This window comes from Hemicordylus capensis, chromosome 6 (genome assembly GCF_027244095.1).
Source record: "Hemicordylus capensis ecotype Gifberg chromosome 6, rHemCap1.1.pri, whole genome shotgun sequence".
Taxonomy (NCBI): Eukaryota; Metazoa; Chordata; class Lepidosauria; order Squamata; family Cordylidae; genus Hemicordylus; species Hemicordylus capensis.
In genome coordinates, this window is record NC_069662.1 from 96,150,685 (window position 1) to 96,164,741 (window position 14,057).

Sequence of the window (14,057 nt, forward strand, 5' to 3'; positions counted from 1 at the left end):
AGATTCATTTGAGAGGATTGAACTCAGTGAGAGACAGGGGAATAAATTGGGAGACCAGTCCACTGATCCTTTGTAGTACTGTATGCAGCATGCTTCTGTTGTTGCTTTATGTCCTGCCCTTCAAGTTAAAAATCTCTCAAGGCAGCTTACAATAAACAAAACTAGATTGAATCAGTCCCATCCGAATAAAGCAGTATAAATGTCAGTTCAAACAAGATGAAGTCTAAATGCAAACAAACACATCTTCACCTGTGTTGAAAAGAGAACTTGATGCCAGACCATTCTCTCTAGGGAGAGCATTCCACAAGTAGCAATAGAAGTTTATCTCATTAGTCTCCACCAGATTCCCCTTAGATGGAGTGAAAACCTTTCATTTGCTACTTCTTCTAGGGATGTGCACGAACTGGTTCGGAGGCCCTTTTATGGCTTTTACCTTTTTCAGCCAATGTGATGGTTGCAGGGGGTGTTGTTACTTTTTTAAGGAGCAGAGAGGGTGTTGTGTTTAAAAGGGTCTGGCGGGGTGGCAGCATACCTCCTTGCTGGCCTTGTGCGTGTCGGCCCAGGGAGATGATCAAAGGTTTTGCTCTTTCACTTTTGAATAAGTCACAATTTGCCATTATGTTGGAACTCAGGGAACTGTAGTTTGTCCTTACATGGGTAGTTAACAAGCTAGCATCTGAAACCAAAATATGTTCTGGAAGTTCTCGGTTGCTTGATTTTCTTGGAGTCTGTTCACCCTACAGTGACAAAACCATAGTTTGCATTGGTGAATGGAATTTGAAAGTAGGCAGGGCCATGAAAAACATGGTAAACATAAAATAGGGCATTCAGTTTTTAGGAAAGGAATTTCCAAATGGATCAGTAGGCAAAAGATGCATGTCAACGTTCTGAATGTTTTATAAATATATTCTAACTCGTAGTTAAATAGAAGATACTTGGTATAGTCTTGTGTTTTGGTGATTTATAGTAATAGCCAGAATCTAGTTCTTAATTTCTCTAAGCACTCATACTTACAAATGAACTGATCATTTTTTTAACAGATAAAATAACATGCTGTGTGCACTGTTTCTTTTCTCAAGCCCAGGAGTGGAGCTATAATTGGGTGGATGGGTTCAAAGAATTCGAGCCACCCAGCTTGGGGGTCACCTGGCTTGCTCCTCACTCCTCCCCCTGAGCTCCAGTGGTTTCATTTCCCAGCTGGCTTGATTGTCTGTTTGGTATTCTGTTCTCTCCCTCACTTGGACCGAGGGAGAGAACAAAGAAAATACCCAGCAAGTAGGGAAGTCAGCTGGGAAATGAGCTCTGTAGGCTGAGCTGGCCCTTAGGAATATAGGAAACTGCCATATACTGAGTCAGACCATTGGTCTGTCTAGTTCAGTATTGTCTTCACAGACTGGCAGCAGCTTCTCCAAGGTTGCAGGAGGCAGGAATCTCTCTCAGCCCTATCTTGAAGAAGCCTATCTTGAAGAAGGAAACTTGAAACCTTCTGCTCTTCCCAGAGCGGCTTCATCCCCTGAGGGGGAATATCTTACAGTGCTCACACATCAAGTCTCCCATTCATATGCAACCAGGGCAGATCCTGCTTAGCTATGGGGACAAGTCATGCTTGCTACCACAAGACCAGCTCTCCTCTCCCTTCTGGGTGGTGACTACACCTCATGTGTATGATGTCGCGCAGGGGACATGATCAGCACCTGGAAGGGCCAGCCCGGCCCTGCAGAGCTCATTTTCCAGACTGCTTCATTGCTGGCTGGGTGTTTACTTCGCTTTCTCCCTTGCTCCAAGGGACATCACACACAGGGGGCATGACTGGTGTGCGAGGGGCCTCCAGTGAGAGAGGCAAACATGAGCCCACTTTCCCCTAGCTACATGCCTGCTTCTGCCATCTTTATTCTCCTGGACCTTTCTTCCTTCCTTCTCTTTTCAGGTCTTCATGATCTCAACCAAATTATGGCAGAAATTATTTAGTTAACACTATAAACATGAGCCACTGTTGGCTGTTTGGCATTAAGCCATTCTCTTACCTGAAACAGCACAAACTTGGAAAATACTTTAAAAGCTCTTAATTATAGCAGGGATTATTCTGACGACACATTATGACTTTGCACATATTAATTTGAGAATTCCTAACTGCTGGAGTTGGCAGTGCATGAATTCAATGTGTACAAGTGTCTGCAGTCTGTATTCATACAGATGCCTTAATAATGTTTTATGGCTCTTGTGTCAATAGTGTTTATCTAACACACTAAGTTTTCCCTGTTTTTTGCTTCCTCTTCCAACAAAGAGGATACTTCTGACAAGATGGATGGTAAGGCACTGTTTTGTCTACTGTTTTCTAAAACCATTAATCTTTCAATTTGTATTTACATAGCTGTTTGATGTTTGTATAATACACTCATCTAAATTGTAACTGAGTTTACATTTTTTTCACTAACATACTTCATAGTAATTTTGAAGTCTAAATTGTGGCTGTTTGTTCACTTTTAATATGTTTGTATAGTGTAGATCTATTAATACGCCTAGTGTTGCTAATTTTAACGAATCGAATCTCAGTGTTTTTATTTTAGCAACCAGCAGTCAAATGAACAATGAGTCTTCATTCTGTAGATTTTCCATTAGCAGCAGCAATACAGTTACAATGGTTTTCATTATTCTGCCTTGTGTAACTGGTTATCTTGTTTGTTACACTTGAAAGCTTTTAGGCTGTGATTTTAGGAAAACAGAGGTTTTCATGTGTGCATTGGGGATGTCTCATGTCGTCTCCCACCCCCCAGAAGTTTTGGGTACTGCATTGAAGGCTGTTTCTGAAGTTTCCCTAACTTCTAAAAGTTTGGAGTATTGGAAAGAAGGATGCTGGATGAGATGGGTGTTGATTCTGATACAGCAGGGCTCTTATGATCTTAAGTAGCTTGCTCAGTGGTATTAAGAGCTGTTTCTGATGAGGATGGGCTCATAAACCCTACTGTAGATTTGGAATCAACTGGTTATTCCCTTATTTTCAGATGGATTATTGGAGTATTTTCAAACAGGAGTTTTTCATTTTTAAAAAAACAAATTCAAGGTACACTACTTAAATGTTTATATTTGAAGCCAAACGACAACAGCAGATTACAGTTCCGCTTGCCATGACAAGTGTGACAAGATGAGCCCTGTGTACCTCTTCGTCTTGAGGATGGGGAAGGGACAGGGGTCTTCCTTGTAGTTGTGCTGTGCTCAGAAGCTCATTGCAAGTACAGGAAAGATCACTGCTCTCTCCAGCTCCAAAATGGTAGGGAGGGTGGTGTTGCTGGTTGTTTTGGTACTTGGCTGCTGAGTTACAAACCCTGATTTTTCCTTTGGTGCTGGCTCTGAAAAGAGAGAGACCATGGTTGCCAGATGGGCACTGGCTGGCTGCCTAGCCACTCTGTAGCCCAGTAGCCAAAGACACAGTACCACAGTAGCCCAGTACCAAAGACACCCCCTGTTTCCTTCCCCAGATCCAAATCTGGAGTTTGAGATGAAGGGTAGGGATTGTCCCTGCAATAATATTAGGCCCTTTGTGGGGGCATTCCAAACATAGAGATAAGGCAGGAATCGAGGTATTGTTCCTGCTCTTGTACAGAGGCCATATGGAGATGGGGAGAGGTGCAGGGTCCTGCTGACTATAAGTGTTGGCATGGCTATCAAGGTCAACAAAAATTTATGAACCCCTGACTTTAAATGCTCACATTACATGTTTCTTTTGAAGTAAACTTTGAATATTTTAAAATATAGGCCTATATTTGTACATCATGGAGTGCTCAGCTCAAGCATCTCCCAGGGCACCATGCTGCTTCCAATGCTTTTTAACGTCTACATGAAACTGCTGGGAGAGATCATCAGGAGATTTAGTGCAGGGTGTTATCAATATGCTGATGACACTCAAATCTATTTTTTCCATGCCAGCATCATCAGGAGAAGGCACTAGGATGTGCACAAACCTGTTCAGAGGCCCTTTTACGGGCCTCTGAACAGTTCTGAAAGATCGGTGGTTTGTCCAGTTCGGGGGGGGGGGATACCTTTAAGGACTGGGGAGGGTGCTCTCCCCCCCGCCACATTTACCACACCAGCACTGCAGTGGCATGCCTGCTCGACTTCCAGTCTGCTGAGACAACGGGGCAGCAGTGAAGTATGCTGCTGCTCTGCCAGACCCTTTTAACCTCAGCACCACTGAGGGAAATGAAGTGGTGGGGCAGGGGGGTAAGAGCACGCTCCCCAGTCCTTAAAGGTATCCACCCTCAAGCCGGACCCCGTCCCCATCGGTTCTGTGCACATCCCTAGAAGACACAATCTCCCTTAATGCTTGCCTGGAGGCAGTAATGGGCTGGATGAAGGATAACAAACGGGGACTGAATCCAGATAAGACGGAGGTACTTATTGTTCAGTGTCAGAGCTCGGGAGATGATTTTGATCTGCCCATACTGGATGGGGTCACACTTCCCCAGAAGGAACAGGTGCACAGTTTGGGAATACTTCTGGATCCACATTTCTCCCTGGTATCCCAGGTTGAGGCATTGGCCAGAGGTGCTTTCTATCAGCTTCAGCTGATATGGCAGTTGCGTCCTTTTCTTGAGATGAACGACCTCAGAACAATGTGGTACATATGCTGGTAACCTCCAGACTTGACTACTGCAGTGCACTCTATGTGGGGCTGCCTTTGTATGTCGTCTGGAAACTGCAATTGGTGTAGAATGCGGCCGCCAGGTTGATCTCTGGGTCATCTCGAAGAGACCATATTACTCCTGTTTGAAGAGCTACACTGGCTACTGATAAGTTTCTGGGCAAAATACAAGGTTCTAGTTATAAGATACTAGTGTTTTTTAGCCCGTTACAATAACGGGTGCTAGCGTTCTCCCCCCCCCCCCCACCTCTCATTTCCTCCGTCTCTGGCCAGCGCCAGAGTTCTGCCTGGGAGTTCCCGCGGCCGCCGCTGACCGACCGACCGCCCTCCCAGCTGTCTGAGTCCTCCTCAACCCCGGCCCACATCAGTCGGGCGATCAAAGACCATATTCTGAGAAGGAGAGAGGAACTCGCAAACAGAGCTCCTCTGACGGAACTGGCGCTTTGGGCGCAAAGGACGCCTGTTGCGTCCTTTGCGTCCATAGCGGCAGTTCGGGCAGAGGCTTTGCACAGAGAGGAGCTCTGTTTGCAAGCTCCTCTCTCCTTCTCAGAATATGGTCTTTGATCGCCCGACTGACGCGGGCCTAACGGGGTGAGGAGGACGCAGGCAGCTGGGTGGGCGGCTGTGGCGGCAATTGTTTGGGCCGATTTGGCCCTTAATCATGGGGGGGGCGGGTGAGGAGGACTCGGGCAGCTGGGAGGGCGGGCGGTGGCTGCGGCTGCGGCGACAATTGTTTGGGCCGATTTGGCCAACGTGGCCGCCTGTGTCTGGGCGGCCGTATCTTTCTCGGCAGTTCTGGGCATGCAAATGAGCAAATTGTTCACATATTTGTCATCCTGTTTTTCTCCACTCCTTCACTCAGTTGTTGTTGTCCAATGGGAGGCAGCTGAATTAACCTGTGAACAGTAAACTTTGGTCAAACTTGCATCATACCATCCAGCCTTTCACAGATCCAAATAGGGACTTGTAGTAATCCTCAGTTCTAATTCAAAGGATCACTTCCTAAGGTCCCATCATCACGTGCCAATAATAATCTTTGCTGAAAGCTCTCTTCTGCCTGCTGTATTTTTTAGACTACAATAGCCCATCCCTTGCTGTTTTAAAAGACAGAGGGAGGCGCCTCTTTCCCACCTGTTTTCTCCATCTTGTTGGTCCATGGAAGATAGCAAGCGGAATTCTGTTGGGAACAATGCTATATACATATCATATCCTTCAAATCCACAGTGACCTGCTCCCACTGAATTAAAAGCCAAAAGATGATATTCATCTTTTTTGGCTAAACATTGTACTTGAAAACTTTGTTGACAGCATGTTAACAGTTCAAAATATTTCTCAGCAACTGCAGTGTGTAAAATGTCAGGCTTTGCACTGCATGGTGCTTCAATGTTCAGGCACTAAAAGCATATTTAGATTTATGTGCACTGGATACAAGGTGAATCCATTCCACAGTCAGAGACTTCTAGTGTGACTTCTAGCGAAGATTTCCTTTTTTCAGGCAGAGGCGCTCTTACCCTTGGACTTAGGGGCCAAGGTCCAGGGCCTCCGCAGCCCCTGCCCCCCCCAATCCTTTTTAGTCTCCACTAAGGCGACATCCCTATAAGACCAAAACAGGGACAGTGAGCACTATCCAGACTAAGTTAATGATGACTAAACACCACTGAAATAAATGAGCGATGACTAACCTAAGTCCTATTAATTTCAGTGAGAAGTAGTCTGGATTCTACCCAGTGATTTTCCCAGTAATAAGTACATCTCTGTCACCTTGTTTATTTCTTTCCCAGTAATTGTGTGCTCCTTTCTACTTAGTTTAGGAAATGATATGAAATAAGGAGTTGGAGGTGTTGTCTTTCCCTGTGAAGTGGGGAGAAGAGGTGGCCTGCCTACACTAAAAGGATTTGAATCCAATCCTTTTGTCACAAAACTTTTGTGAATCAGCCTCAGTAGCTTTGTGTCTGTCTTTTGCTGCATACTCTTTGTTAGAGCTTGGAAAATATAGTGGGTTCATAATTAATTTGGTTTGAAAATGTCCAGATTCAATGTCGATAGCTTTACATTTCCTCCTAATAGAGGAAAGCCAGTTTGGAAACTTTTTTTAAAATTTAGTCTTGTGAACCTTTTGCCCTACATTAGATAGCTCTTGTGCTTTTGCACATGAAACCAAATCTGGTTGAAACCAATTAGGTATAACAGTAGTTGGTGGAAAGTGCAACACTGTATTTTTTTTTAATCTGACAAGATAATGTAACTTTGTATTTTGGGGTATAATTTCATTGAATTCTAGTCTGCAGCAGTTTTCATTTTTGCATAATATACTTTTTTTAATGCAATTTGGCTTCCTAAGAATGATTACTTCTTTTAAAAAAAGGAAAAGGGGAAAAAACACCCAGTGAAGATGTTTTGTTGGAATATCATTGTATTAATATCTTTCCCCATTTAGGAACAGCTTCTGAAGATGGTAAGAACATGAATCTTCTGCTAAAAACTAAATGCTTCCATCTTCTATTTCCATCATCATCATCATGAGCAATAGTCTTGTACAACAGAGTGTGCAGTCATTTATGTGGTCCTTGGGGTTAATTTATTAGTTTGCTTACCTAATGTTTTGCTATTGCTGTATATTTCTTCGCAAAATAATTTATGTATTTTTGTTCCAAGTAACCATTTGCAATAAACAGGCATTGATTCCCATTTTATTTTATACATGCAAGCTTTTTTTTTTTTTTTTTTTTGGTCAAGTTATCAATGGAGATTACAAAATGCTAGACAGATGTTCTCATGCTTTTGGGAAGCAGGTGCTACTATTTATCAGGACAGTTTCTCCTGACATTCAAGTATTAACTAGCACTAACGAAAAAACTTCTAGATTTCAGATAAAAATCTGAATAGTTGCCATGTGGATTTATGTGTTGGAGTAGAAGCGGGATTGTGCCTGTGTAATTACTTAGAATAAGAAAATGGTGGCACTCTGTATTCCTGCCCTTAACAGGTCAAAGGTCTTGATGCAATTGCACACCCATTACAGTGGATGGAGGAAATACTGTTGCATGGGTTTGATTGTGTTAGGTTTTGCCAAACCCATCTGTACATAATAAATGTTCACTGATAACATTGCTTTTTAATAACTGACTGAATAATTTCTTATGCTGACTCTCTTCTCATAGACTTGCATCTGGGGACTTTCTTCTTTACTTGGGTGAATAAACCCTTCTGTAGGAAGCCTAAAGAGTCTGAACTATATCTAACAACTCTGTATGCTGAACTGTATTGGGCTATTTAATTTTGTTCAGCATTTTATTTTAATCTTCAGCCAGTCTGAACATTTGAAAGACTGGCATTAAATGCTGGAGTAATGAGATTTTATGCAGAATTTTCACTCTTTTACTTTAAACTTACTTGTAATGCATCCTGCTTAATGCTTCTCTACAGTGGAAAACTTCTGAATAGATTCAGAAATGTTTGATTTTTAGTTCTTGGAGAGAAGAGGAATATGCATTTGGACTGAATGTGGAGGATAGGTAGATCTTTGTTTTGTTTCCAATAGACTTGCATATACAACTTCTGATAAAATAAGTTATCCTGTTTCTCCTTGTACAATAATTAAATAAACAAAAAATTGTGCGCACACATAATTTTGTTATATATCTAACAAAGCACAAAAAAATAGGAAATTTTGAATTAATCCATATCAAAGCTGTAATGGAAACCATTGATATAGTAGACTGCTGCCAACTGTGTCTAGAGATTTGAGCTCTAAGCTGCCTGTTGTGGAATAACTATTTAAACCAGAAAAGGAATTAAGACCTCTATCATATTGATTTCTCACAGATTAAAGTAATGGACCTAAAATCAGTTCATTGTGAGCAATAATAACTTGCCACTACTTAAACTATGCTGCTTTAACTAATAGTAGTTCCTTCTACTCAAACTATGCTTTAATACTTAGATAATAGGTATTGGTGGTAGGCTGTCAAAATTTTGAACTGAATGCAAGACTGGTTTTAAAACTCATTCTTGTATTCTTATTACAATTAGTATTCTGTAATGTTACCTCTGTCCTGTTGGAAAGCTGTGGTGCAGATTCCTTCCGGATATATTTGCATTCAGCCAATAAGAATCTAACATTAGTCTTCTGCATTTTAATCTCTAATTGGAAGTTGGTAGTACTTGATTAAAGCAACAACTTGATTTGCAGTTTATTCTGCTTACTTTAGTGCTTTCTCTGTGTATTTGTTGAGTGACTCCTCTAATTTGTGTGGCTTTCTTTTTTTAAATATTATAGGACGTGTGCGAACCAAGCTTTCAACCCCCTCTATTGGCATTGGGAACTCAAAGACAGATTCCAGAGGCCGTAGTCGAACAAAAGTTGTGTCTCAATCTCAGCGTATGTATTACTATGTGCCACCTTACCCTTGAAATAACATTAAGCCCTACACACAGAATACAATCATTGACCAAAGGAATTGGTCAAAATATATATTTTTAAGAAAAACACTACATACTGAGTTGTTGTTCTGTGCCATAGGTTCATCATCGCCAGACAAAAATGAAGGTATTTTTTTTCAGTGTTTCAGTGTTTTGGGTCAGTAGTCTGCATGCTTTTGAAGTCTTTTATAGATGGTGTGGTGTTACTTTGAGCAAGATATAAACTTAACGTGAAAAGTTGCCATTTTCAAGAAGCAAAAGAATAAATAACTCCTGCCTTCAGACAGTGTGGAGCACACAGACTCCTCAGCACTGTAAAACCCAGAAGTAATTGAAGGGAATAAAATAATGGATGAAGAAAGTGTCCATGTAACCATTTGATAATCTTAAGAATAATGGTTGATTTCAACATTCTGAAACGTTTTAACAAACAAAAATGTAAAGCTGCAGTTCAGTTATTGGAGTACTTTCCAAATCTGCAGTACAATTCCTTTGCTTTATATATAGTTCAGTGTAGTATGTGAAAATACAATGCATTGGCACCATATAAGATGAGAGAAATAAACGGATTGTATTTTAATTATTAGTCAGGGTCATCTATATAGTACTTTGTTTAGGCATGTTCTGACTTTCTGCCATTTTCACTTGGAAATAACTTATGGATACCACTCATGTAGCTTTAAATGTGATCATTTGTTAATAGTTTGCATTTAAACAATATATATTGTTTATCAAAGAGCAGTAGTATAGCATGTATCTCAACTCAGTATCAAAATGTCTCTCATTCCCTTAGTTGTCATAACACCACCATCTCCTTATTCCACTATTTGACTATCACTTTGGGACCAGAGGTTGTTAATTGGGAAGAAAGCAAGGGCTTATTACAATTGCTTTTCCTCCACCAAAAGGAATGGTGGTTATACAGGAGAACCCCATTATTTGTGGGGGTTCTGTTCTGCAGGGGTGTTGGGGTGGAGATAGTGAATCCACAGATAATAGGGCTTTAAAGTCAGTGTAAATAGGGGGCTGGTTAGCTTCCTGAATTTGGGGGAAAACACCCAAAAAAGAGAAAATGGGACAAATAAAGTGCCTTACCATACTCTACTGTCCTTCAGGAGACCAATGATGCTCTCTACAAATCCAAGCATCACCGAAATTCAGCCAAAATTTGCGGGTTTTGCCTCCCCCCCACACCAAATGAGCCATAACATGGCTCCTGAATTCAAAATGGCAGCCAGAAATGACCTCCGAGATCATTTTCAGTCACTTCCAACCCACAGAAGCCAATTTATCCCTTTTTTGCCTGTTTTTCCCCACGTATACTGAGGTCGGGTGTCCATTACCCAACCACGGATGGTTCGTCCACAATTAACAATGTTCTCCTGTATGTGTACAGGAGACATGCTTATTTTTGCCAGTATCTGATATAGAAGGATATAGAATGGATATAGGTGCAAACAGTAGTACAATCAGAAAAAATGATTGAGAGGCGGGAAGAACAAAGTGAAAAATGCACCATGGGGAAGATAGGTTTGGCCCACATCGTATCAAAAATCTAATGAAGCACTCTACAAATTCTTCATATAATGGCACTTGTATGATGACATTGGTCAAGTAATAGGTGGGTGTGGGAGCTAATTGTTGTGGAGTGTGTGTTCCCTTATCCAATCCATCTTCCCAGTGCCACTAGGGATACAGGCGGGTAGTTCAATGAGATTATTCCCCACATTGCAAATTATATATAGGGGAAATGTCTTTTGTGGGGTTTATATCTGTGGAATATATACAAATGAAGAATACCATAAGATCCATGGCTAAATATCTCATCAAAGGCAGTTTTTCTCAGCATAGAAACTTGTTGTTAAGGAGAAAAGGGTAAATATCACCAATTAGAATATAATTCTAAGTTCTCCTAGTTGCAGAAGAAAAATGTTGAAAGAGCAAGTGGGATAAATTATTTGTCAGGGAACCTAAATAAGCATATTCTGATTTAGACTGATGTCATTTTTTTAAATAACAAAGACCTATAAGGCCAAGGCAGCTCGATGGTTTTCTGTGGAACGGGGCAAATTTACCACAGACCTCTTAATGATTAACAAACATGAGCTAGAGCCTATTTTAGGGCCCATGCAGTGTTGACAGTGAGGAAATCCTACTTCTCTGCCACGATTACATCTGTTCAGTGTCAGCCAGAAGTTGTTCTGAGGGTTCGAGGGCTTGTTATCAGAGTGTTGTTATCAGGCACTCTGATACTGATGAATTTATAGCAACCCACCCGGCCCCCCCTCCCTTGCCACACAAAGGTTGCCACTTGCACTGCATCCATCTCCGTGCAATTTCTCTCATTTCTTGTGCTGGGGAGGCTCTTCTATGTGAACTAGACAGCACAGGGTGGGCTGCAAATGGGATTTCCCCATAGGGATTACACTGAGAGTAACTACAGTTCCCAGATGTCCACATGTGTCTTCCCAGTGGGCCTACACGCTCCAGTTCCAATAGTGGGGGGGCGGGGTCTGACTTTAAGCTAATAAATCAAAATAGACAACCAGGCCCAGACCCAGATCTTCAAAACACCCAACTCAAACCTTAATAATACATTGGTACTCTAAGTAGAGCCCTAAGGAAGTCATTTTGAATCACATCCATAGACTTGTATGAAGGAAAAGGACCAAGTTGCGCCCCATATAATAGCTGGCTCCTAACTTTGGCCACAAATAGTTTCAAGGCAGCCAAAATGATCTCACCTCCTTTAGAATAGAAAAATCTCTGGATAGCCAGAGAACTTCTTGTGCCGTAAGAATAACTTGATCTATATGCACCTTCCATGAACCTGTTGCTTGCAGGGTCACACCTAAATATCTATAGGTATAGACCTGTTCTAACTGTTGATCCTCAATCGTCCATCTTAACTGCCTAGGTCTCCTTGCAAAAATCATTACTTTGGATTTCGAGTAATTGATCAAAAGATAATTGGCTCTACAATAGAGGGCCAATCTTTTCAAGGCTCGCCTCAGGCCCACCGAAATCCTAACTAAAATAGCAGCAGCATCTGCATAAAGAAGAAGAGGAATACACACACCTGCTGAAGATGGCGAATGTAGGCTAGAATTGGGTAAACAAGGGGCCAAGTTATTGAGATATAAATTGAAATGCGAGGGGGCAAGGATACATTCCTGCCTCATTCCTTTATAGGTAGATATAGGTTGTGAAAGCTCCTCTTTAGGATGACATCTAACCCTGATATTCGAGCCTGCATGAAGCTGTTGCATTAAGAAAAGAAGCCGCTTATCGATGTTCGTTTGAGCTAGCTTTTCCCAAAGCAGTCCTCTAGATATAGAGCCGAACTCCGATTTAAAATCAATGAAAGCCGCATACAAAGCCGACCCAGGCTTATCTCCATCTTTTCCAATCAGATGACAGAGGATAAAGACCTGATCAATGGTAGATCATCCAGTTCTAAACCCGGTCTGCTCATCCCGCAAAACACTCTCATCCTCCATCCAGGCATGGAGTTTGGCTAAAAGGTGCCTAGCATACAGCTTGCTGACTACACTTAACAGTGAAATAGGCCTATAGTTTGAGGGGAAATTTCTTTCCCCTTTCTTATAAATTGGCACTATAACAGTCATACTCCACTCTTTCGGAATTTGTCCAGTGGAGTCTATATAGGTGAAAAGCCTGGCCAACACAGGATCCCACCATTCAGTATCCAATTTAATAGCCTCAGGGTTAATACCATCAGATCCTCGGACCTTACCAGTTTTCATTTCACCTATTAATTTTTCCATCTCCAATACCATAACTGCTGGCCATCCCAGAACAGAGCTAAAGTCCAACTTACCAGAAGCTGAAGCGAACTCCCCGAGATTATAAAGATCACTAAAATGAGTCACCCAATTGTTCATGGCACCTTTGCACAGTTCAGCTTGTGTGACAGCTTCAGCTCTCTCTGGAGAAAGTAGAACTAACCATAAAACATGCCTTGGTGACATGCAGACTTGATTACAGCAACATGCTTTACTTGTGGTTGTCCCTGAAGAGTATTTGGAAGTTGTAGCTAGTGCAGAATGCAATGACCGGATAGCCCATTTTGCACAACACATTACACCAATATTGTGTGAATTGCGCAGGCTCACAGTGTGCTTCCAGGCAATTAAATGCACTGGTGTTGACCTTTAATGCACTAAACTGTTTGGGTTTGGGTTGACTGAAGAACTACCAGACTCCATATGAGACTGCCTTCCCTCTAAGACAGGCTGAGGTGATTTTGCATTGGATTCTGTTGCCCACAGCAGGGTTTCTCCTCAGTCAGCACTGGTCTTTCTCCCTGCCAGAGTGGTGCAAATGCAAGTTAGTCCCCTGCTAACTTGGCAAAGAGGCACCTTTTAACGTGGTGATTCTCTTTATTTAGTAGGGGGAGAGTAACTGGTCCTATCTACCCCCAGCACAGTATCTCCAGTGACTGTTGCTGGTGTATATCTTATGTTTCTTTTTAAATCGTGAGCCCTTTGGGGACAGGGATCCATCTTATTTATTTATTATTTCTCTGTGAAATAATTCCCTGAGCCATTTTTGGAAAGGCAGTATGGAAATCGAAATCAAATAAATAAATAAAACACCCCCTGTAAAGCGGGGCCTGCCAGAGGGCTGATTGGTTATCGCTCACACACTCCCTGAGTGCTGGCCTCTCTCCCCACAGTGGGGGTCAGCAAGAACACGACATCCCCTCAGACCAAGAGGCTGCCAGAAGCAGGCCAGGGCTGGCATAAGCAAGGTCTTGCTCAGACTGGCCCTAATCACTGACCGGCCAGGGCGTCCTTATTCCGCCCCCCACCCGCCACCCTTGAGGTCAACGTAAGTGCAGGATTTGGACAGATTCCGGGTCTTCTGAGAAGCCTTGGATGGTATATAAGAAAGCCTTGGCCAGTCAGTGATGAGGGCCAGTTTTCCAAGGACAATCTCACTCATGCGGGCCCTGCCCTGCCTCAGGTGCTTC

General features: G+C 42.2%; 1 protein-coding gene across 42 annotated transcripts in view; it reads left to right on the forward strand.

Annotated features, from left to right (window-relative positions):
* CLASP2 (cytoplasmic linker associated protein 2) overlaps positions 1-14,057 on the forward strand; it is a 193,847-nt gene that overhangs the window by 116,606 nt on the left and 63,184 nt on the right. For 16 of the 42 annotated variants that reach the window (XM_053263355.1, XM_053263378.1, XM_053263356.1 and 13 more), the window contains 4 exons: positions 2,285-2,308; positions 7,077-7,094; positions 8,919-9,020; positions 9,162-9,188. In XM_053263355.1, the coding sequence (XP_053119330.1) occupies positions 2,285-2,308; positions 7,077-7,094; positions 8,919-9,020; positions 9,162-9,188 (171 nt within the window). The remainder of the gene's footprint in view (positions 1-2,284; positions 2,309-7,076; positions 7,095-8,918; positions 9,021-9,161; positions 9,189-14,057) is intronic. The other 26 variants (XM_053263359.1, XM_053263370.1, XM_053263362.1 and 23 more) reach the window with 5 other exon arrangements.